The sequence below is a fragment of the Strix aluco genome, chromosome 18, assembly GCF_031877795.1.
Source record: "Strix aluco isolate bStrAlu1 chromosome 18, bStrAlu1.hap1, whole genome shotgun sequence".
In the NCBI taxonomy this organism is placed as follows: domain Eukaryota; kingdom Metazoa; phylum Chordata; class Aves; order Strigiformes; family Strigidae; genus Strix; species Strix aluco.
The window spans coordinates 9,208,123-9,233,165 of NC_133948.1; the positions used below are offsets into that span (position 1 = coordinate 9,208,123).

Consider the following 25,043-nt stretch of genomic DNA (forward strand, 5'->3'; position numbering starts at 1 on the left):
TAGAATATACATAATGTTGTGTAAGTCAAACAGATGTGCTACACTTCTTCACTGTCACCCAGGTACAGATTTTACATCCTTGTGATTCTACTAGCCAAAACCTCATTAGTAAAATCAATGCTTCTGTGGAACATAACATAAAATTATTAAAATGCCAGCACATCTGAAATAATCTGACTACTTGTACCTTTTGTTTTCCTAACCGTTTGTATGTAGTTTGTTAGTCTGGGAACGCTTGTTAGGTTTAGCTGCATACACATGCATCCACTTGATCAGTTTTCTGGAAGATGTCCACAAGAGTGCTGTGGATTCTGCAGGTTTGCTATGGGACTTCCACTTGTTTCAAGCTAGTTTTCTTGTTTAAAAAAAAAAATCCTTCTTCATGTAAATAATTAAGAGTTGGAGATGTGACTGAGCCTCACTCAATTGTCTGTCTTTCCTAGGCACGAGAGGAAGGCATCACTTATGTGTTAAGGGTTAGTTTTGAAATCGGGAGATTGGCTTCTCACTCATGGCTCTGATCTTCAGCAAACTGTCATTCTTTGGGTGATTTTTCCAATCCTACCTGTATTTTAAATTTCTTTCTTTTAACTTTGTTAACATGTAATGGTAATCTATCTATGGCAGAAGGTCTTATGCCAATTAACAGGGGTTAGGTACCATTGTAACAATGACTGCTTTAAGTATTCTAGTTGTTGGCACCGACTAGTAAGACTGTTCAGTACAAATGCAGATTTATGGAGAAATACAGTTCTTAAGCTAGGCTACTGTATAATTTTATTCACAAAATATTGTTAGTTTTTAAGCTTTCTTTCAGGTTGTTTTTCTTCCATTTGGGCACAGAGAATGTGCTCAGAAAGAGCTGGACATTCTTCAAGTACATATTTTTGGTAAGAAATTTCCTAGCTTGACAAAATATCTGGTAGCTGCCTTTTGTTCAGAGTTGAGACCTTGCCAGCTTAATGCCAAGCCAGTAGATGTTAGCCACTGGCAGTCAGCACAGCATAATTAACATGCTAGACTGATGTCAGAACAACACAGAAACATCCGACAGTGTTGACTGCTGAGTGCTTCTGGTTATTGTAATCATAATGAAACTGTTACAGCATTGTGCTGCTTTATAACAGCTAATCTGTGATGTATGAGTACAGTAAGATATTAATTGTAAATTGCAGTTTTCTTTTTTGAGTTAAAATTGTCAACAAAGATTATCTTTTAGAGTTTACTTCTAGAAATTCCAGCTTGCTTTAGGAAGTCCATGCTGAAGGAGTTATTTAAAGACACTCTTAACTTTATAGTCTGACTAATGAGTTTAAAACCCGATAGAGTAGCCGTGACACACATGTATTAAACTTCCTTTTTTTTTTTTTTTTAGGCAAGAGCTTTCTCCTCTTCATCAAAACATTTTCAAATAGGGACCAAATGGGAGAGCTTAGTTTATCAGTTCTTTTTGTCTACTACTTCAATTAAATATGACAGTGAATTGAATAGGTTGCCTCAAGAAATTCAAATACAAATTCACAGCTGGCGTCTGCTGTATTTTGTGTCTTGCACTCAGTGTTGAAGTTGGCTATTCACCCACAAATTAAACAATTTGCTTCTTTCCTCTTCTCTCCCTTACTTTGGAGATTCCTCTTTTCTTATTTTCTCTCCTGGTCTCTTTTGGTGTCTTCTGTCCTTCTACTCTGTTTAGGCTGGAGCCTGCTGGTCCCCTGTGCAGGGACAATAACCTTGAATTAGGAAACCAATCTTGGAAGCCACTTCTCACCCTCCAGACTGTTAATTGGACTTCTTGATTGGTTAGGAAGCTGCATAACACTGAAGTTAAAAGTCTTCAATAAGCAAAGATCATTTAGCTTTTCATGATTTTTATGGTTGGGGATGGCTGCACTGAGTATTTTTAAAACAACTTTAATGGTATTTATATCACTTGGAAACATTAAAATTATATTTCATCATGTAAATTCACTGTATAATATAGTTATTAATTAACAAGAATACAATTACTAGTACTAGTAACTAGAAACTGCTGTTTTACTTAGAAAACAGCTCTCCTGCAAAGCACATTTTTCAAATCTGAAATAATTCTTACACAAATTCATTGGTTTAATGTTAAGCTTACACTTGGAGTTGAACAAATTAGTATATAATGTAACATTTGGAAAAAAAATTGTAAACTGTAAGAAAAGAAATGAAACCTATACTCAGATCTTATATAATGGTAAATTAATCTTACTGATTGACTCTTTGTGTCAAAATCTGTATTAAATGCAACATTCTTCAGCAAATATATTTGAAAGAGGAATGATTTTTCACTGCCAGTCCTTGTAAAATAAAAATGTTGTTTTGGGAGTTGTTACTTACTGAAATTTGTATATGGGGGGTGATTCAGGTAGGTGATTCAACCTAGATTAAAAAAATAAACTGGAATTTTATTTACAATCATGAACCTAAAGCTTTATCTCTGACATAACTCCATCACCAGCACCCGCCGTTCTTCTCGTGTTGTCCGTTATCGCTGGGGTTTGCTTGACACCCTGGAAGGCCCTACTTGCACTAGAAGCATATTGTGAGCCAGTATCTCACATTCTTGCCTAGCAGGAGTTGAGCTGAGGCCTATGAACCTAGCAGTAATTCAGCTAAAACCACTGAATCCTGCAGCGGCCCTTCAGATCTATGAAATGAAGATGATGACAAAGATTTCATTTTTGGTTAATCATATACTCACACACACACAACTTCAAGGAACAAGAAACAAGAGCATATGAAGACACTCTTGGTGCTCAGTCAGTAAACTTCAGTGCTGTTGTCTTTGGGTTTTAAAGCAGCAGCTACAGGCCTAAATGTACAATTTCTATCCAGGCTGAAGAGTCATGGAAGCGACTACAGAACTGGGCCTGGTTTGCCTCGTGAGAGGAATTTCTCCCCTGGAGAATATAACCAGCTGCAACCAAAGCTACCTGCAGTTGTGAACTGTACTGACACTAATGTTGTATTATCACTAAACCCAGGATTTAATTATTTTTTTATTCTTTTCAAGATTAAATTTCATTATAAATTTTTGGAAGGTCACCTTTGCCTCCCATTTAAAATGAACAAATTTATCCTGTTTCTATAATACATATAAGGTGACTTTGGTTACCCCATGAAAAGCTATTGTGTTCGACTGGGATGTCTTTAGTATACTGGAAAACAAAATTAGGTAATTCATCATCTAAATTAAATAAAACTCCATATTAGCATATAATGTAACAAAATTCCTTTTCAAAATTTGCATAAAAGGTGATCAAGTGCTGTGTTTTAATTTAATTGGGTGTGATGAATTCTTATGCATGTTAGGCTGTAAAATTTTACATTTTTTATAAAAGATGTTCAGCTACAATTTTATTGCTGCGTAAATTCTTGAAACACTGTTGTTGGCCAAGTCTCACTTATTACATATAAATGTAATATATATGTGCACCCGTGTGGTATTGGATTCTGTGTATACCTCCTTGTTTTTCCATTCCTAGATGTCTGTGTTTGTAATGAGAAATACTAGCAAAGTAGTACTAGGAGCTGTCAGCAGGTATAGGAAGATTATTAATAATTTAAATAATTATTATTATTTGTTAATTGGAAGACTATAATGCATTAACTTTAAAGAGTTATGAATGCATAATTCATGGCTACTTGGTGGATTTCGCAAATCTGTATGACATGATGGAAAACAAATCTTGGAAATACTGTCATTTAGGTTTGTGGCCATCAAGAAACTGCAGTTTTAATGCAACTTTTCTGTTTGATGTTTAGGAGAAAATCCTAGTCCTGTATTAAAACCACTAAACTATCTGGGCTTCTTATAAATATTAATTTACCAAATACACAAAAGTCTGTGACATTTCCTTCGGTAGAAAGGATTAGCTTTAATTTTACTTGCTTGTATCATAGCACACTGAAGGGAATGACTATACACTGGCTTTTGTAGTTCTGTATTTCATAAATTTTCTTTTAATATGCCATGTCTTTATCAACACACTAATGTAGTCGAGGAAATAGGTGCATCTAGTTTGCCAAAATTAGTTCAGCCATCATTTCCTTAATAAATGATTTACATCACTGTTAACATGAAAGGACTTGAGCAACATTTTATAGGCTGTTGTACATTTTCAGTCCTGACATTTTAAAAAGCCACAGTTTTTATCTATGATATGTCTGTGTGCTGATGCATGGGCTCTTTACTGCTTTTGTAATATTTATATAAAATTTATTGGCAATAACTGCTATTACCCAGAGCATCTATTTTGAAAGGTCTGTGTATCTATCCATGTTGACTGAGCTGTTCAGAGGGCTTTGTAACTTTCTGGGCATTTTGCCACTGCTTCTGTCCGAACTTTGTCCACGCTTGTATCAGCTGGTTTAGTTAATGGCTGCTTGCTTGATGTTAACATGCTGATTTACATTATAATTAAGAATGAGTAGGAGTTTATAAGGGAACTCAAAGCTCATAAGTAACACAAAAATAATGCTGCTTTAAATAAATTTCTAAAGATAATTAAGTGTAAATATTAGAATATCAAACAGCTTGTAGTTCGCCTCTTTTGATGGAAAGACTTATTAATGAGTGTACAGTGTTGGTGTTAAGTGTGTTGAGTGGTAGCTGTGTTTGTATCACATCTCTAAGTGGAGAGACCTCACTTCCCATGACTGTTTCATATGTTTTGATGCAAGTTGTGACAGAGTATATACCCACATACTGAATTGATTAATGTAGATACCTCATGTTTGCCATCTGATATCTTATGTAAAAGCAGAACTATGTTGTTAGTCAGAATATCCTACAGTCTTTTGTGAAATAAAATAGCAGTTTAGCAAATAAGGATATAAGGTGAAGGAAGAAGGAGCTTAGGGAAAAGAAATTCCTTTTCCTCATCTCCTTGTCTCTTTGTTAAGAGTAAGTAAATCACAGCAGATGCAAAATACAGCTCAAAGAATACTATTCAGCTCTGCCTGTACTTCTGGTGATTTATCTGTAACAACGATGCTGCTGAGGAAAACATACTGTTGGAGGGTGTGAGCTTCTTGCAGCCAATACAGACAAAACAAGGACCGACAAATTTAACTTGGAACCACATGAGCTCTTTCCTACTGGTCTCTCTTCCATTGGTGTAACTCTGTTAACTGAAGTGCTGTCTGCAATACACTGCTGTAAGGGAGAGAAACAAAAGTTCCTTAAGGCTGATTTTGGGTTGTAGGTCTGCGGTGAGGGCTGTAGCTGTGAGTCTGCAGGTAGTTTTTCTGTTACCAAATAAATTACATCATCCAAATTCTTTACTAGTTATTTTAGTGCCACAAATGCCAGAGAGAAGCTCATTTGAGTGACAGAAGGAGCCAAAGATAAAGGCTTTTCATTCATGGTTTTGGCAAGATTTTACAGTCCATGCTTATAGTAGTATTGCAGCTGAATTAAAAAGTAGTCTGCTTGTCTATCCACACCATTTTGTTGTCTCTATCACTTATTTTGGACTTTACTACTTGCCTCACACTTGGCAGTTTTAATTGCACCTATTTCTGTGCACAGGCGAGGAATCCATGCAGTGCCACAGAATGCATTTCATCAGCGGTTTTGTGTAACGCTGTCTCCACGTCACTAATAAGCAGGCTAGCGCAGTGTGAAGCAAAGGCCAAACAAGTCCACTGAATTCAGTGGGTTTACCCATGCTTTACCTGTCCGAAGACTGCTTCTCACACAACTGACTGCACAGTAATAATTTTCAAGAACTGAGTGCATGTTTAGAAGCTTTTTGAATAAGGGACCAAGAAAGTGTGATGAAGTATGATGAGTGTATTACCAGGACAGTCTAGGCCTAGTGGATGATGCAAAATAAGACATTAGAAAAAAAAAATGGTAGGACAGATAACTATATTACATTCCATTATGCTGTTTGTGTAAAAATACTGATCTCAGTGCCGCATACAGTTGCGATGTTGCAGCATCAAAATTTGTCCCTAAGCTTTCCTGTAGTCCAATAAGCTACTCACATTCTCACCATGTTAGAAAAAGTTTTAATAACTAATTATGTTCATTGGAGTAGGAAAAGAACGAAATGGTGGTTGAGATGCAATTGTGGAACTTGCTGAATGGCAAGAAATTGCTGATAGATGTTTTACTTTCCCATGCATTTTGCAATGTCAGTGTCTTGATGTTCTGTTAAGTTCCTTATTCTGAAAATATTTATCTTAATTAGTTATTATAGCTAGAGACTAATTGTCTAATTTAATTTTTTTAGTCATTTTTTGGCGAGCAAACATAAAACTGCTCAGAATCTCTTAACAGTGTGGCTGGGGTAATTAGTTACAAGTCAGAGATAACAAGCAATTTGAAAAGGCATTACAGGTTTTTCTCCACCTTTCTCATCTGAGAGCCGTAAGAGACTTGATTAAAATCAGCAATAAAAGTATATCACTGGAATGAAGCAGCATTTTTATAATGAAGTACAGGTGTTTTATTAAATGTCATGTGGTCCAGGCTGGTGGGTTTTTTCCCCTGTCCCACTACCCTGCAGTACAGGTCATATTATCAACTGCACAGCAACCAAGGGCTGAAAAAGGGACTTTGCAATCTAGCTGTGAGCCTCAGCAAGCTCCAGGCTTCCCAGGATTTTGGGCTGAAGCTCTCAGCTGGCATCAGACAATATAAACCAACACTTGGTCAGTTAGACTGCACCCATGTGAATATGATGAGAACAGCATGGTCTGTCAGCGTTAGCTGATCCAGTTGTTTGCCATAACCCAGAGAGCACATTAGGGACTGTCACCTTCAGGACTAGGTAGAATAGTGCCAGTCTTGCAAGAGGAGGTAGCCCATGTGGTTTTGAATTACTGTCACAATTTCTGCTGACCCATCTCTGTTTTATCCACAGTGTGGGTGTGTTGTATTGGCAACGCAGCCTCCTCCAGACTTACTTTGATCATCTATTCTTATCTTACCTTACTGCTAAAATTTCTGGTTGCACAAGGTATTGAATGTTTTAACAAAAAATTCTGCTTAAAGAATAAAATGAAACTATTAGATTTGTATTGAAAAGACAAGTAGTTTTTTCTTGATAATCAACATTAAATTTCAGACTATACAAACGTGATTATCACTAGAACACCACGGGTAATAGTGTGGGTGTTTATTTTCTGAAGTACCTAATACCTCATGATATTTTATATATATATTTTAATGAGACCTTGTGAAGTAGGAAAATGCAGTTTCTTCCCACATTATATGATAAGAAGGTGAAATAGCCCACAGCCATACCTGAAGGCTATAGTGGATCTGGGTCTTACCCAGGATGTCCCAAGTCAAGAGAAATGCCTTAGGCTGCTTGTCTTCTTGACTCAGAATCAACTAAAAGAAAAAATATAGGTGGAAAAGAAGGAAGGAAAAATCAAGCAAAGTGTTTTTTCAGTAGCTTTTGCCCGGTCCAGGTGACAAACATAAATTATGTATTATTTTTGGCTTAAAAATGGAGAATATTTTAATAAAATACATAAAATTAGCCTACTTAGAGGAGGTAGTCATATTCTTGTTATGAGACAAAAACTAGAAGAAATTAGGCTTTAAAGAAGCCCTCATTTTACACCAGAGATGTATAATTTTGTTTTAGCACCTGTTTGGTTACAGTGAGTCTGCAGGGTTGAAGTGTTTTTCCTTACTGACCACTGATATATTTATTTGGCCTTACTGTACCTTCCAGCCAAAGGAGGAGCAGAGGGGAAGAGTCTAATGATGAAAGCATGTTGCAAGCTGGAAGTGGAAGGGTAGTGGCAAGGATGATCTGCAGGAATTGTCTACTTGAAATGTTCTTGGTCTCAGAAAGAGAGGAGGAGACTGGGCATCGGAGACATAGGATCCTATTTGTAATCTGTATGAGAAATTTCTAGGATAAAAAATGCTGTAATGGGAATACTAATGGAAGCTCAAACAAAAAATGAGATGTTGAAAAATGTTGAGCTCTTTATGGTGAATTTCAAAGGTGAATGTCTTCCTGCCCTAATTTCTCTTATTTCCTGCTGCTAGAAGAAAAAATGTCAAATGGGATGAGGTGTATTTATGTAGCCACAGCTGACATTTTTAGAGGCACTGGATGGTATTTAGACCTGGATGACTGAAAATGCTGTGGTGTATGGTCATGAAGGAAACATTTTTGGCTTTTAAATCTGTGAATCAACGCGAAATTATATATTGGATTAAATTCTAAGTTTGGAAACGTTTGATATATGCACATATGGCTGGCACTGGGACAGAAGTGAAGAGGATTGGAATAGCTAGTTAGCCAAACAAGCTCTTCTTTTGGAGTTTACTTTCTATACTCCAGTCCTATGGGATTTTCTTGGGGTTTCAGATGATGGTGGAATAGATGTTGGAAGCAACACTTTTTTTGTACACCAGCATGACTCAGGAAGGGAAGGGAAACCAAGGGGAGATACAACCAATAGATTTCCGCTGTATTATGTAAATGTTATCAATTATTTTAAAATGATCCCCTCTTCCTACTTGCCCTGGATGGAATAAAAATGTCTTTTTTGTTATGTTTCTTTGTTTCTCTGACAGAGTTATCATCAAACCAAGGGAGAATTTCTATCTTAAAGCTACTACAAGAAGGGAACACTATAAAAGGTATTGTGTTTCTGTAGTTGCTCACCAAGTCTCTTGAGTATTTTGCTGCTTTGTCATTATGTATGTTCTTAAATCATTGTCCTCTTATTTTTTTAAATTATCTTTACACCTCTCAGAAATCATTCATTTGCATGTTATTGAAGGCCCACTAAAATTTGTTTTAAAATAGTGGTAGAATGGTTGAGGAGCAGAAAGAAGGAAATACCCATGATAAATCTTAGAACTGTGAAACTAGGACAAGAACCTCTGTAATTCTGTATTGTGTTGGGAGCTGAGGCACTGGCAAGGGTAAAATTCAAGTGCTAGCTGAGGAAAACAGGGATGACAATTTTCTCTTTTGTGGCTTCACACCATCTCCAATCCATGTCTTCCTTCTTCTTCTACCATGGAAATCGTCATTTAGTTTCATTCTACCCCTGACAGAGCAGGGAATGTCTCTTACTGTGTGACTTCTTCCTACGGCCACATTTACAGCAGGTGGACTCTAAGCATTCGCTTCCTATCCTGTTCTCAGTTTGTGCTTGTGCTTTCCTAAGGTTTTGCTGTACCTGAACAAGCTAGATTAAAGGCTATGGTTATGCCTTGCATCCCACCTCTTTCTGCAGTAAGGGTCATACTTTTAAGATATCTTCCTCTCTCCAATCCCTCCCTGCCAACTATGTCTTGGCCTTTCTTGAGATCAAAAGGCCAGTTCTCTGGTTGCTTAGAGGATGACCACAAACATTTTCAGCTGCTGTGAATTCACCTCAATACTTTGGTGTGTCTGTTCTAAATCAGGGGGCTTGGTGGTGAATAATGGGATTAAATATTAAAGTACTCTGTTGGGTTTTTTGGTGAAATATTACTCTCTTCTGTGTACTGCTTTATTTTTCTCAGTGTAGGTGGATTATAGTTTTAGCCAAGCATTCTTCAAAAATAATCCTCTGAATAACAAGTATCATGTTACTGATTTTTGTGAGTTCTTTCAATTTTCATTTGATTATTTTTAGATTAAACATTGTCCCTTATATGTCAAAACTGAAAGTGTATATAGCCCATTTAAAATTTGAAAGCTGTTTGTAGGAAGGATTCTCAACAGAGTTTACATTGTATTTACTGTCTGAATACTTACCTCTGTTACTTATATAGTCTTAATGAAATGATTTAAAAGTGTTTATTATACCTGGAATACTTTCCTATTTATACAGTGCAGGATTTTCATTTTGATATAATAGAGGGAATTTATTTTAAATATTTGAAGTGGGTAGACAGTTAAAGCAAAATTATTATTTTTCCCACTCAGCGCAGTTAACAGCAGAATGGTTATTAAAAAGGGACGTTTGAATGGAAAGTTGGTTCTTGGAGCAGATCTTCAGTGATCTGGAAGAAATATTTCTGCTTCCAAATAACTGTAATTAGACACTAGTGATAAGTGCATTCCTGGAAAGAAGAAATATTGATGGGTGATATAAGCTACAAAAAGTATTAAGATTTAGTCAAAGATACAGAAGTAGGATAGCCTTGGAAGGGGTGAGGTCAGTGTCTAACTATAGCCATGTGGAAGAAAATGATCCGTCCAAAAGACAATTGATAGTGACCCCCTAAATCCAATACTTTCCACAATTCTTACTGATGTTCAGATCAGAGTCAACCTCAGCACAGAAGATGTACTTTAAATGTGGTCGTTGTCCAGTTGAAATGGAGGCTTATGATGAGGTCGAATTCAGAATAGGTTTCATAAGCAGGAGAAGAGGGGTAGGGAAAAGGGGGAACCCCTGGGGGTTCAGTATGGGTGTTGGTATGTTGCCAGTTCCAAGGCTGTGGTGGCCTCTGCCACCTTCATACAGAGCAGAAAGGAGACACCGCATCCCTGTACTGTGCTGGCAGCTGTAGGGTGGCTGACTGATAGCAAGCTGCTTGACCGTGTCTTTGGAGCCACTAATGGAAGAAAGTTGCACAAAAATTTCCCTAACTGATATGAGAAACAGTCAAATTATTCTAACTGAAGTTTTCCTAAAAGAGAAAATCAGCCTGAAGGAAATATCTACCAGGGAAAACTTCAGCCCAAATGTTTAAATTTTGATAGAGCTACAGGCCAATGAATAGAAAGCTCTTATAATAAAGATATGAATCTTAGTTGTGAAAATTGCTACTTGCAGTGATGTAATAAAAATAATTTTTGATAAATGTATGAATGTAACACTTTGCAGACTAAGTACAGCACTACATTTCTGTTTCATGCAAGATCTAAATGAGTGAAGAACGCTTGAGTCTGGACTAATCAATGGGGTTACTGTGGCATCTTGATTTACCCAGTGATATGAATAAGACATGTCCTGAACATTATTCTCTGAAGACTATTTTGACTGTCAGTTTAACCCCAAAGAAGCCAGTATGCTTGGCTAATAGGATAGAAAATGCTTCTGAGTGATAAAGACTTCTGCTTTGAAGATTCAGCAGTGTCTTGCACCTGAAAAAAGAGAAGTTGGCAGTTCTTGTGATACTGTTTCAGCCCCTCAAGCAGGCAGCAACGCTCTGGAGCAGGACATTTTTGTGCTGCGTAACAAAGACTGTTCTGTTGAGGTGTTACGTGCCAAAATCCATCATACAGAATGATGAGTCTCTCTGAGACTGTCATTAAAATGTATCTGTTTTTCCTGCCTTTATATGTTTATGCATGAACTGGATGATTATTCAAGACATCAGATGAGCTACATACTTTTATTTTGCTCAGATATTATTTATTAGTTCTCAAATACATGCTTGCTTTGTAACACTAAAAAGCTGTGGTGTTAGTCAGCACAAACTTGGATTCCATCCTAAACTTACAAGGGTAAAATGAACTTGGATTGCATTTTAAATTTACAGATGCTGAAACAGTGAAGGGTGTGTCACTGCCATCTTTGAATCTGCACATACAATTGCAGAAAGCAGAGCTTCAGTTTTGGTCTAACAGAGTAGGTTCACTTAGTGCCCCAGGCTTCCAGATTTAGCTTGGTGAAAAAAATACTTGATTTAGAATGAGACAGATGTTACTGGAGAGAATTAGAGCTATTGGGCCTCATTCTGTTTCTTCCCTCTTTTTGTATTGCTTTAATCTCCTCTTCATTGATACTGTTCCTGGCTTAAAGCAATTTAAGGTTGAAATCTGGTTGTTTGTAATGAGAGAGGTTGAAATATGGGAGAGTAATGCAGTAGGATTGGTTGGTAAGCAGCTAATAAAATTCATTTGATATAGTAGCTTCAAGAATTAAACATGAATTATCGACATTTTTTTCTCTCCTGTTTATACTAATGTTTTCAATTCCCTAGTGGAACAACAGAGCAGCCACACAACCCACTAGATATGACTGTGAGAGTTAAACAAGACACACATTTAGAAAAACAGGAGAGGGTTTTCTGTTTTGATTTTTCTTCTGAAAGCAGTAAGAAAACCACAGGGAGGATGCTTGCTCTGAACACTTCAGAGCTGTGATTTTAAATTTTTTTTTCCTAGCAATGCCGGTTTGTTTATTGGCATAAAATGCTATGGGAGATATTAAGTATTTGATTCAGATGGGTTAAAAGATCTGTTTCCTTTTGATGCATTTATTTGCATTAATCTTAAAAGTCGTAATTGGAAATGCCCTCATAAACCCTGAGATTCGAGCCCTAGAATTAAAAAACATTTGTTATTACCCAGGAATGTAGCTGTGCAGTTTTATTAGCCTTTCTTCTACTGTAATCTATGGATCTCATTTAGCTGCATGCAGCCCTTTTCTTCTGAAACATAAAAGGAAGGAAATCTCTCAATAGCCTGAAATCAAATTATCTCTCTGTGTTAATCTGCATGTAAAACACCCAAGCCCACTTCTTTAAAGGAAAATAGTTTTACTGATAAGCAAAGCTAGATTGTGTGCTTTGGATACAAGAATTAAGTGGATTTTTTTTTTTTTTTTGTCTGCAGAGTACTATTTATAGCACCAATTAACTCCTCATGGTTGGGATAAGTCATTTGACACATCTGTTGCTGAGCTTAAACACTCACTGTTCTGTGGGGTCACAGTTGGATTTTTTTTTCCTCTTCTCTCAAACTGTGTAGTGAAATGATGATTTTCTAACTAATGGCAGTTAGTTTAAATACACTGTCTACTGACACCGTTATTGTAGCATTTGGAATAGATGAGTCAGGCTGTTGGTGTACCTAGCTGCATAGCTGACCTGATCTTTGTTGTTTGCCATTTTGTTATTTATTTTATCTGTTAGAAGATAGCACAATAGTATCTTTTACAAAAGAATTATTATGACCATCTGCAGGATTTTCCAGCCTTGCTGTAATATTTCAGTTACTCCGTTTTGCCAATGAAAAACTGGTCTTGCTATGGAAATTGCTGCCTACCCACTGAGTCTCTTGTTCCTGTTTTGTGAAATGGAGATTTAATGCTTGTAAATATATGGCTGTTCTCAGCTGTAGTTCCTCACATACAGACAGTTTCAAACTGCATTCCTGTCAGTAGCTTTTCTCTTAAAATGGAAGCCCTTTTACCAAAACTCAAAACATCTAGAAGCCAAGGAAAATGAGGATACTTGTATATTGTTTAGTGAAATCTTTTAAGTATTCTGTGGAAGTAATTGCATAAGGTATATAACAGTTTGTTGATGTGATTGGCTTATTCTTGGCCAAATTGGATTGTATATTAATGAAGCCAAGCTTTAAAATACTAGGGGAAGAAATAGGAGCGAAGTTATGACCTATGCTACTTTTGATCTTTATCTTTTTCTCTTTCTCATTGAAATAGCCCTGTTCTAAGAATAGATATATTGATTTTTGGTGGCTCTGCTTGCAAGGTAGCCTCTACAGTAAAGGAAGTATTTCTGTTGAAAATTACATCAGACACAGTCCATCCATACAGCCCTATGCAGACAACAATGCCTTGATAGTTAATTTAATGCCTGATACTATCTAGCAGTCACATAAGCTGCTTGAGGTTTTCTTTTTCCTAGCTGCTTGGAAGACAGTATTCTAGTAAAATGGTTATAGTGGAATTTTCTACTCAATAGAAGTTTGCACAGATTGTCCGTTTCTGCTCACAGTAGAAGCACAGCAGCTAAAGTGTGTATTGATGTCAGTGAGAATAAGATTGGGGTCAGAGGAAGTGGTGGAGCTTGGTACATACAGCTTCTGCTAAGAGCAGCTATGAGAATACTTGGAAACCTGAATATACATGAATCAGAGAGGGACCACAAAGTGCAATCCATTATTTTTAAGTAGAACTCCTTATTGATTTCAGTGGGAGAGACCTTTGAAAAATCAATGACATGCAGCAGCTTTAGGATGCAATGACATGTGTTCTAGGGTGTTAAAGTGATCAGCCTATGAACTAATCAAGCTGGTAGCAATCATGTTTCGAAAGTTCCAAGGCAGAAGAAAAGGTGTCAGAGGTTCAAGAAGCAGCAAATTTACTATTCATATTCTAAAAGAGATAGCAAAGTATGATCTTGCTCATTCTAGCTTTTAACTTCCAAGCTGCATTTTATTTCTACAGAAAAAGAAAAAATATAAAGGAAAATATAAAAGTTTCTGGGGATATGTAAACATAGGCCTGTTCATTATAATGTGCAATATTAAGCAAATTGCTGAAATTCTAAAAATATTCTGAATTTTTCTATGAGATTTGTGCACATCATTCAACTGGTTACTTCAGACTTGGCTTCTTATACGGGATGTCGGGGGGGAGTGCTGTCTTCCAAATGCTACCCAACTAAAGTATTAATGATGCTGATATTTTCATGATCTTGGCTGAGTTGTCAGAGTTAACACTTACTGAGATAGAACAATAGCAAGGGATTCTGTTACATCCGAATTCAGCAGACACATACTGAAGTCAGAATTCAACCATCTCTACCTTGTTCAGTCTTTTGATATTTACAAGATTTTTAAAAAAACTATTCTGCCTAGACATTCATTTGAGAATATATGGGGAGTGCTTGTTTACACAGAGAATTTACAGTGCACAGTGTGAATTTATGGACTATCACATACCCCATTAAACCCTACTGTGGACACTTAGTAGGTGTGAGGTAACATGATGCCACTTCTCCTGTGCTGTTTTATGCTTAATTAACACAAACACTGATCTTTGAAGGAAGTGTGGCATAATGAGTGCTCTGTGATGGAAGAGTTCAGCTTACTCAGTTTAGACAAGTTCTTAGGTCCTGGAGAGCAAGAGCTCTGCTTCAGAAAGGTGCCGTTATGCTGTTCTGGTCTATAAATGATAAATCCCAAGGAGAAATGGAAATTTTTTTATGTTGGGTAAAAGTAATCACAGACTAAAACATTTACTTTAAAATTTGCTTTTGTAAAAATATTTCAATTTGAAGTTTAACGCATTACTGAATTATTTATGGTACTATATGTATGCAGTTGTTAGAAAGGTGTTCTGTATTGCTCTTAATTTATTTTCCTTTCCATTTGGGAGTACAGTATAACAATTGAAATGTATCTTATTAGGGAAATAAAGCTACAGTATAATTAAAGCTATGCAGGCACACTGTATCACCATGCCCTGAAAACACTGCATGAAATTTTGGAAGAAAAACCCAAAAAATTCCTAGTAGCAAACTGCTGAAGTGAGGAATCGTTACTGAAGGGGAACTGTAGAAAGACAACTGGTGTCATTAAAACATGCACGGTTAATCCACAAGAGAGATTGTATTAGATATAAGAAAACTCTGTATTCTTTTTTGCTGAGAACTGTGTCTTTTGTAAGTTAATACAATATGATTTCAGTGCTTTTAACTAAGAGGTTAATTAAAGTATTAATTTTTAAATGGACTGGGAACACTTATGGTAAGATTGGAGATCCTATAGTGCTGCTGACCAGAGCCAGTTCTGTAGTGAGTGAAGTGTTGGAACTGTATTATGCGTACAAAGATGTATGTGTGTTTGAATTCTTTTGCTGGTGTTGCCTAACCCAGATCAGAGTATGATATTCTGCAAATTTATTTGCAGAGTTTATTTATTTCTACAAAATGATTCCTGATGGATGATTGGATGAAACTTCCTACTGATGTAAAACCTCAAATATTACACACTGACATTTTTTCTGCAATAATAGAACTGGTGGGCTGCAATGTTCATTGCTGTGTCCCTAAGATCCAAAGTTCCTTCTCAAGGGGTTTTCCTGTTAGCATTTCCTCTGCTCTTGTTCCTTCCCTAGTTTAAGCCTTGTTTCACAGACTGCTTCTGTCCAAAGGAACAAAAAAACCCTGACCAGCTTTTTTTTTGTTTCTTTTGACACACACACAGTATGTCTGTCTGTGCCTATGAGAGAACTATATTGAAATAGCTTTCTTTGTGAATTCCTCATTGCTATTCATTGGTGGAGATTGTCACGTAAGGTTCAAATTAGAACTCAGTCAACCAGAGCAGCAACGAGAGGAGCCAGGCTTAAGATAGATTTTGCAATAAGGTCTGAGAAGCAGTTTATTTGGAATTTGTTATGTGTAATATATACATATATATAAATACATCTCTATATAAAAAAGAATATTTTATTTTCCAAAGTGTTGCCTTTTGTCTGTAGAAACTGAATTATCCTTAATTTATTCCCTCTGGTCAGTTACTTGAGAATTAGTCTTTCTCTCATTCTGCCTCCTGACTTTCATCTTTGGGCATATCTTTGCACCATTTTGTTATATCTAGTAAGTTTTGAGCATAAAATTTACTTCTGTTAGTTTAAGAAAAACAAGTTTTCTGGCGTGATGGTCCTGTGCCCTTTGAGATTGGATCCATGCAAAGAAAGGATCATATTTCTGGTAACTTGGCTGAAACACAAGAAATTGTGTTTATGCTGGCTTCAGGAAGGCAGACAGTACCTGGTCAAGCATAAAATTTGCTGGGGCAAAATTACGCTCTGAAAATGTTCTAAAACATTTGAACCAGCAAAGTGAGTTTGTACTGGCTCTGCATTTCATGCCATGTGGTTGCAGCATTTTTGATGTGGTAGTAGCTTAAAACTGGATATACTGCTTCACAGAACCATGCCTTTGCGAAATGGATTCTGTTCTGTACATTCTCCAGCAAAAACAGGTACTAAATTTGCAGTCGCTGACCCAGAGAAGTTTTGGTGCTAAATGTTTTAAGACAAAACAAGTCGGAGATTTGCAGAGCTACACAGATGACCTAATATCCCAAAACCTACTTTCACTTGGGTTTCATATAGGATTAGGTTACAGACAGGTAGACCCAACAAAGTGGCTGTAAGCCACTGTGCAGTGTGCATCTTTTGGAAATGAACGTACCCTAACAGGTGTCTATGAAACGATCTTCGGGGGCTCATACATCAGACATGGGGCCTAAAATTGTGTGCCTAAATAATTAATTTCTGAGAGCATCATGTTATGTTTCTGTGGTTTAAAATGTTTGGCTACAATATCCAGTTTTGTAACATTCAAGATCCTCATTCCAGTCCAGAGTTTTTCCTGATTTAGGTCATTAACAGTAAGTCTTATGGGAACATGCAAGTATTCATCACTGGTAACAAATCAGATAAACCAGGTGGTTTTTTTTCCTTAGGACTGGCTTCTCTGAATATTGTTTCTTCTTCCTCCAAGTTAGGAGAAAAACAGTATAATAAATAATTTACACGACATAGTGAGGAGATCCAGGGAGATGACTGTACAGAAGAGGCTGTAATATACCTTATTAACTAACTGTCTTCTCTTTCCTCTCTCTTGCAGCTGGTTCTGCTTGAGGCTGCTCTCCTGCTTTGTCTGTACTTCTCTAGTCTTAGTGGGTGATGCCAGAGCAGCTCTAATACTCAGAGCCCAGTAAGCCACTAGGTGTGTATTGCTTGCTTTTCTCTGCATGATTTCCGATACTGCATGGGGCAGAACAGTCATTTTATGCTACTTATCTCTTGTGGCACTTCAGGGTGAAAATATAATTAGCATGCGTTATGCTTCAGTTCCACAGATTATTTAAGCCCCATTTTTGCTTTTATTCTAATGGTTTTCTTCCTTGTAGAAGCGCATAGCTAATGTTTCCATGCATGCTCGCAGGCCTTCATGTTTGCTCCTACAGCTGCTTATTTGCTGTATGTACAAGCTTCTTGTTGCTCATCATATTACCATCTTTTGTCAGCAGGCCCTAGTAGACTTGGATTGGGCTGGGAGAGAGTGATAGTGGGACAACTATGCTCAGTATTCAGACTGTTGGACCCAAGAAATCTCCTGTGTGCCCCAAGAGCCACTTTCACTGAGAGAAGCCTCTGTGATGTTCTGTAGCTGACTGGTGGACAGTGATCTCCTCAAACGCAGCTCACTCAAGTATCTGATTGCCTTTGGCAGGCAGAATACTTTGAAAAGTGCAGGGGATTTGAGGTTCTCAATGACTGTTAGGATTTAGGTGCTTAAATCTCCCAGAACTTGACCCCTCTTAATCTCAAGGGCTTTTTAAAAACTATTAACTATCAGCTACATCCTATATTAGCAAAATTAGCATGCAGAGTTAACTCACTTTTTTGCAGAGTGCCAAGTAACCCTGGGCATGTCGATGTTTCTAAGAGCCTTCAAACTTGGGCAGGAGCTGGGGTATTAGTAGTGTGTAGGACCCCCTTTTCGGCTCTTTGCACAGGGGTGATTTTCATCCTTATTGCACACTTTAGCTGTATTGACTTATAGGAGGCCTTTTGATGCATTAGTTCTTCATGTGAACAGTCAAAAAAACCAGATTCTCTTACTTTGCTCTAACTCTACTGCAACACTAATATATTTAGAGTCACGTAGGCAAGAGAGAGATTTGCTGCTGTCAGCGTAGCCTTTGACACTCTGTAGGCAAGTATTTGCTGTGTTTAGAAGTGCAGCCTAAGGAATAATCTTTACCTGGCTGCTATAGGTCTAATACTTTCATTTATTTATACCCTTTTCAATGCACTTGAATTTACTTACAAATTGTAGCAAATTGCAAGTGGCAGCCTGAGTAACTAACTCATGAGTCAGTACTTTTATTTTTCTCCTCTAGTCTAGACTGCTGATAATGTAAATTGTTGAAACCCTGGGTAAATAATTGTGAGTACAATCAACAGCAAGCAAGTATTTATCTGCTAATAAAACATTTGAAATGCAGAAGTCTGTCTTTGTCCAACAGTTCTTAAAAGGCACTTATTGGTCCTGTTGCTGTTTCTGCATAGCAATTAGGATTTTTATGGTCACTAATTGTACATCTGAAAATTTATACAGTTTATTTTCTGCCTGTGTTTTTCTTTGCACAGAGAAAAGAAGCACAATATTTATGGATGTAAGGAGGTTAACATTATATTTTCTGCATGGAGATCTCTGTAGCTCTCTAGAGATTTGTACCATTTATAGAACCCAAATTTTCTAGGTTCTCTCATGTGTGGCATCAAGGGCTTATAGCTCATTAAGGATTTTCTGAATGGGATCTTTGTCACATTCTGAGAATGTGACTTGAAAGTTATATACCAGCTCAGTCATCAACTGTGACTTTTATTATTAAAGCTGTTACTCCTTCAGAATCTGTATTAGAGGAGGTGCTTCTCGATTTTTTCATGCGCTATTGGTAATGCTTTTCCTTAGAACAGAAACTTGCATTATATAGTCTAAAGGGAACCTGGTTTTTTAAATATAGTTACTGTAGTTTACATCTTATTACCTTCTTCCTACATTCCTACTTGATTCAGTTTTGAAAATTAGTCCTTAAAAGTGTCCAGCCTCTTGGGCCCCCAAAAGACAATGGCTATGTCATATCATTGTTACATGTGAGAAAGAGCTGTTTTAGCTGCAGACAGTGAATTGCCTGAAAGATGGGCCCCTGCCAGGAGTGATTGAGGATACTTGAGTTCCTGCTCTGCAGCACCTATAGGGAGTCTGTCTCCATTCATTAATCCCTGGCCCAATCATTTTTTCTTGGGCCAGGAGCATCCCCTCATCTGGGGTATATTTGGATCGGTGTGTCAGTCAGGCTGTTCCTCTACTCTACCGTAAGGGCAGTGATAATTAGTAACCAGGTAGCTGTCTTTAAGAATATATAGTTAGAAATGCCCCCCACCCCAACCCCTGTGTAAGTTTTTCCCAAAATAGGACTCTACTGCCTGGGTCTGTGAAGTCCCACTTCTTTCACACTCCCTTTAAGGAGTCTGTGAGCATGTCTGCACTACTGGGAGGAAAGACGACAAACAGAGCTGTCTCCATCTGTGCAAAGCAGGGAAGCACAAAAGCAGAAACATGCAAGTTGGCTGCCCATGAGCCAGCTTAGGTTCAGAAAGTCTGGCTGTGTTTATGTGTAGCTGTGCCAGGGCTAAATCATGCTGAGATGTAGCAGGTGAGTCACGCAGTCCTGTCCTGCGTTATACAGACTTCCCGTGAGTCACACTATCCTTCTAGATGGTTGTGATTCTCTTTTGCAGAAACCAATGTACTCTCTGAAGGTTTTATAGGCTTTCAGTAATCTAACAAAACAAAGTTTGGAGTGGAAGGTCTCTGAAGCTGACAGCTTGGTCTATATTTGACTAGTTTGTGACATCTGGAAAACCCTTCAGTGGTTTTTGGTTTTCTTTCAGAATCTCAATAGAAGATAAATCAATGCATAAATGAGAAAAGTCACTTCTGCTTACTGGTCTGAAAACATGAAAGACTCAAATCATGGTTATATGTAAACATGAAACTAATACATTAGTAATCCTCAGACTGTTTCCAGTGTGATTTCATATCACTCTGATTCAACAGCAACTCCCTAGGAGTTAACAATGAACCACATACTGGCAGGTTATTTCCCATGAAATCAAGGTGTATGTCATTGGGTTTGGGTCTGTTACTTCTGCCCCAGTGTCTTTTGGGCCTGTTGGATGATTTCAAGCACTTATGACAAAAGAAGAGAGACCTCAGGCCTGCTTAGGAGTTTCCAACAAACTGCCTGAAAACATGCAGCTTAATATCTATTAATATCTCTCTTTTGGGAACATAATAGTATATGACCACATTATCATTACCTGCTAAAGAATCAGCACAGGAGAGAGACCTGATAAATGTAAGAGTCATGGAAAACACATCAGTCGAGAGTGTGCATCATCTAAAGGCACTGAACGATGAAATGCAAAGCTTCAGGAGACCAGGGTTTGGTACTATCGGTACTCGTGGAAATCCTTGTTGATAGATGGAAAACAAAGAATCTCTGGCAGCAGGAAGAATCACTCCTGATTTGCACATCAAGGGACAATTTCTAGGGACTTAACTCTCAGCACAGAATATGAACTGTTCTTGAATTACAAGAGCTGAAGAAAATTCTGCCTCTGTGCTCATCTCAGAGGTGCTCTAAGTATAGTAGAATGGTAGCGAACTGGTTACTCATTTAGCTTTAGTGAAAGAGTTCTGTTGAAGCCACCATTTAAGCTTGTTATGTTGCTGATTTTATACACTTATGAAAAGATTTTAAATGATGTTCACATTATAGATCTGTGGAATCAGTGGGGAGTTTTGCTGCATGCACCACATAGATGGAGATGGGCCTTTAAACTGAATACTTCATAACCCTGCTAGAGAAGACATAAGGCAGAAGATATATCCCCTCTAGCTGGTTTCTGAGTTCTTCTTTTTCCTGTGTTGAGAGACAAGCAGTCCTGTGTGCTTTCCATGTAAGATGTTTGATTTTGGCTTTTTCATTTGCATTATTAGCGAACAGCTGCATGAAGGACTGTTTCATTGGCTACCATGCTGAAATCATCAAGCACATTTCAACTGCAATTGCACTCTCTGCATTTAAAAATATTTTCCATATTACAGTGTGCTCCTATAATTTAAAAACAAAAACTATTTTCAGCTACTGTCTGCTAAATTGGGGTGGGGGTGGGGGGCGTGTGTGTTCCATTCACTTGGAAAAAGTGGACACAACTGTTTTCTGGTACCATGAAGTTTCTGTCTTCAAAAATGTTAAACTTCTCACTTATGCTGTTAAAGACAAAAATTCAAGGTGTCTATAGTGAGAAAGATTGTATTCCTCACTCCCTCCAAAGCCGTATCTTTTTTTATATATTTAAGTACATTATTATTTGCACAGTGAAATTAGCTTTGCAAGAGGGATGAAAACCCTTGTCAGAGCAATTTTAGCAAAAAGATCAAAGGAATTAAATATAAATTCTCTCCAAGGTGAGCGTGTGGGTTTTCTTCTTTTTTGAACAGAGAAGCCTTGGATTAATTACTTTTAATTTAAAATCAAATCAAATGGATGGAAAGGAAGTCTTTTCATAGAGCACTGCAGTTTGCTTCTTAGAGTGAACAGTATTTTAGCAGGGTGACTAACAATGTGCATTTTTATTTTTAACCTCTGACCTGTGCCCTCCCCACCCCTTTACCTAACCCTTTCCGTTTGCCCTGGTCAGTTAACAGGCAGGAGCATTTGAAAACAATCATGGATGACTATGATATCAGGTCTGCTGCCAGCATTTTAGCATCTGTTAAAGAGCAAGAAGCTCGTTTCGAGCGGCTTACCCGTGCACTTGAGGAAGAGCGGCGCAATGTCTCCTTGCAACTTGAGCGTGCCAATCAGCCAGCAGACCGAATGAGCATTTGCAACATTGGCAATGGTCAGCCACTGGCAACCGCCTGGCAGCAGCTTGTACTGCAGGTAACAGCCTGCTCATTTTACCTGTTGCTAGAGTTCACCTATACCAGAATTTCCCATTCCAGAAAGTCAGGTGCATCTTGTTTGTCGTCAGCATTTCATTCTGTAGCTTGTCTTCTGATACCCCAGCATTGGTATGCTTCAATTAATTTGGGAGCTCAGACTTCAGAGCCTTGGCTTAGAAGTTGCTCTTACTTCCTCTTAGCTCATGGGATACTTTTAAAAATGTATGCATCCTTGAGTATTAAACTCTAAAGAGAGCTTCACACCCTCCTCTAAATCTATGCACTTGCTGTAAGTATGCTGATGTGCTGGTGATTGAAAAAGAAGGCTGAATCATAATCTCCATAGCAAACAAAATTTCCATTAGAAATAGTTGGACTTTGAATAGAGGGAACAGCATGAAAAGCAGGGATTTCCCTCCTGCAAAGTCTTATTGTTTGTGTAGGGAGGACTTCATAATTTGTTTCTCATGTTTATTGAATTGATAGACTTTATTTTAATGATGCAAACTGGCTTTGTGGTAGCCTTAGATTTCCAAATATTGTTTTGCTTGATAAGTGTTCTTTGATTGTTTAAATGTGCAGTGATAAACTACTTACATCTCTAAATTAGTTAAGCTTGCAAATCACTCTGACATGCAAGGTAAGTCATGCAGAAGCAATAGTACTGTTTGTGAAGGTCTGTTTCCTGAGAAAACATTGTTCAATTCAGAGAGAAACTCCAGGCTATAGAGATTCTAAAAGTTGTTTCCCAATTATACCAGACTGTTTTACAATTATACTTGCATTGAGCTGTATTCAGGCAGACTTTACATTATAGTACGTTAGCACAGCTTTTCTATTAACAGCTGCCATGTTTCTGTACGTGTAGGTTATTGAATATGGGACTCTATGTGAAAGGAGCAGCCTGCACTGGTTAGGCTGGAAGTCTGGCAGTAGCTGGTAGGAGCTGTAGGTTGTTACCCTCTGATTCACAGCTGGACTGGGGAGAGGGAAGATGTGTTTATATATTTTTATAGAAAAAGGACAAGTTCACCTTCACTTTTTCTGAATGACTTTGTGCAAAGCGCCTGATTAATAGCTCCAGAATGAAATCCCTTATCCACAAAACTGATGAAACATGAGTTTTCTGCAGTGTTATGCCTTAAGGTCTAACCACTTCCAAGAAAACTTAATAAAAAGAGTTTGTTACTGGAGTCTACGTGACTCTTATGGAGAAACAGCCCCTGTAAGTGACCCCAGACTGAATCTGTGTACGCTCAGCTCGTTGCCACTGGGTGAGGGGAGCTTTAGTCCATAAAGTGTTGAGGTTTTTAGAGTAGCTTGTATATGAAATAAAATGATTGAATAGCTAAATATGCAGAGCTAAGAATTAATGTAAGGTTATTTGTGTGCATTTTCATTAAATGTACTGAGAGCCAAATTCCTCCCCGACTTACTAGAATTAATTAGTGTTTAAATTAAGGATGAAAGCTGTACATTCAGTCTTATGCAGAATATATAATGATTTCATCTTTACTATTATATATTGCACTTCGTTGTTAAAAGTACACAAAGCAAAAGGCACTCTATACTCTGCTGTCTGTAAGGATTGCTCACGCACTATAGTGAAATGCAACTGTGTCTGAAGCTGTATTTCAGTGGGGACTGACTGATTTCTGCTTATCTCCCTATTCAGCCTTTTCTTGTAAGTAAGATTACAGAATAACTCAAGGAGTAGCTTTTCCATTTGGAAGTATCATAGGTGGTTATACATAATCTATTTATTGTGAGTAGACTTTGGTCAAAAACTTAGGGTTAAATGAGCATGCCAAATAATCTTTAATGATCTCCACAACCAGGCATCAGTTTTCCATGTTGTTTGATTGTCAACGTGGAATCTGTCAAAGGGATTTGTTAGGGAAGTATGTATAGTCAGGGCTTTGTTAACAGAAGTCTCTCTCAGTAGTTTTTTGTAATATATGCTCCCAAACTTATTCCCTTTTTAGAAAAGAAAATTCAAAAATTAAGCTTTTTTTTAAAAAAAATTTAGAAAAGGAAAAATAATATATATGTAATGTGCCAGAAGTGTAAACAGTTTTCTGAAGTCCTCAAAAGACAAAATCAAGGTCTTGTGCAAATACTGATTCTAATTAATTAATTCTGGATTTTTCTGCTGGCCACTTTTTTTTTTTTTTTTTTTTTTAAATACCAACTTTAAACTCATTCCATAACAATAGCTCCTTGTCCTAGGTGGCCCATTTGGCCACTTCCTTCACTTCACTTCCTGGTGAGTTCTGCCTGGTCAGTGTGCATTTAGAATATTCTAGTTGAACTTGCGAACTGTTGTGCACTTGTTGACATCTGCTGGAAGTGTGTATCGCATTGTGTCTTTTGGCCCCTGACAAGAAATACCAGGTCTGCAAATGAAGTCAGGGATGTGCTGTAATTGCCAAAAAATGTGTGCATAGACTTCTTAATTTTACATCAAGAAAGTGTGTAGGATTTTTCTAAAAAGTACCTTAAAGTTGTTTTTAATAGAAGTTGATTACTTGGACAATCTAAACCATTAATGGTTTGTTCAGATATTAATTAGAAATAGCTGGGATTATTCTTTAATGGAAATTTTTCCCAGAGGAGAGGCTTCTGGGAGATACTGTCCTCACAATAAGAGGTCCTAAATGTTGCTGAAATGTCTCCCATTAATATCAGTGAGAGTCTCTTATTGCGGTAGCGGCCAAAGCAGTCATGTTTTCATGGCCCACTGTAGAAGGCAGTGCCTGCCAAACCTTCAGGCTGTGCAGAGGTTTTGTACCCA

General features: G+C 37.5%; 1 protein-coding gene across 13 annotated transcripts in view; it reads left to right on the plus strand.

Moving 5' to 3' along the window:
• The window catches only part of ARVCF (ARVCF delta catenin family member), a 291,235-nt gene that overhangs the window by 99,100 nt on the left and 167,092 nt on the right, over window positions 1-25,043 (plus strand). For 8 of the 13 annotated variants that reach the window (XM_074844402.1, XM_074844399.1, XM_074844401.1 and 5 more), the window contains 3 exons: window positions 8,582-8,647; window positions 17,348-17,449; window positions 22,003-22,247. The exons of 1 other annotated variant lie outside the window; for it this stretch is intronic. In XM_074844402.1, the coding sequence (XP_074700503.1) occupies window positions 22,032-22,247 (216 nt within the window). In that variant the 5' untranslated portion in view covers window positions 8,582-8,647; window positions 17,348-17,449; window positions 22,003-22,031. The remainder of the gene's footprint in view (window positions 1-8,581; window positions 8,648-17,347; window positions 17,450-22,002; window positions 22,248-25,043) is intronic. 4 more of the 13 variants (XM_074844410.1, XM_074844412.1, XM_074844415.1 and 1 more) reach the window with 2 other exon arrangements.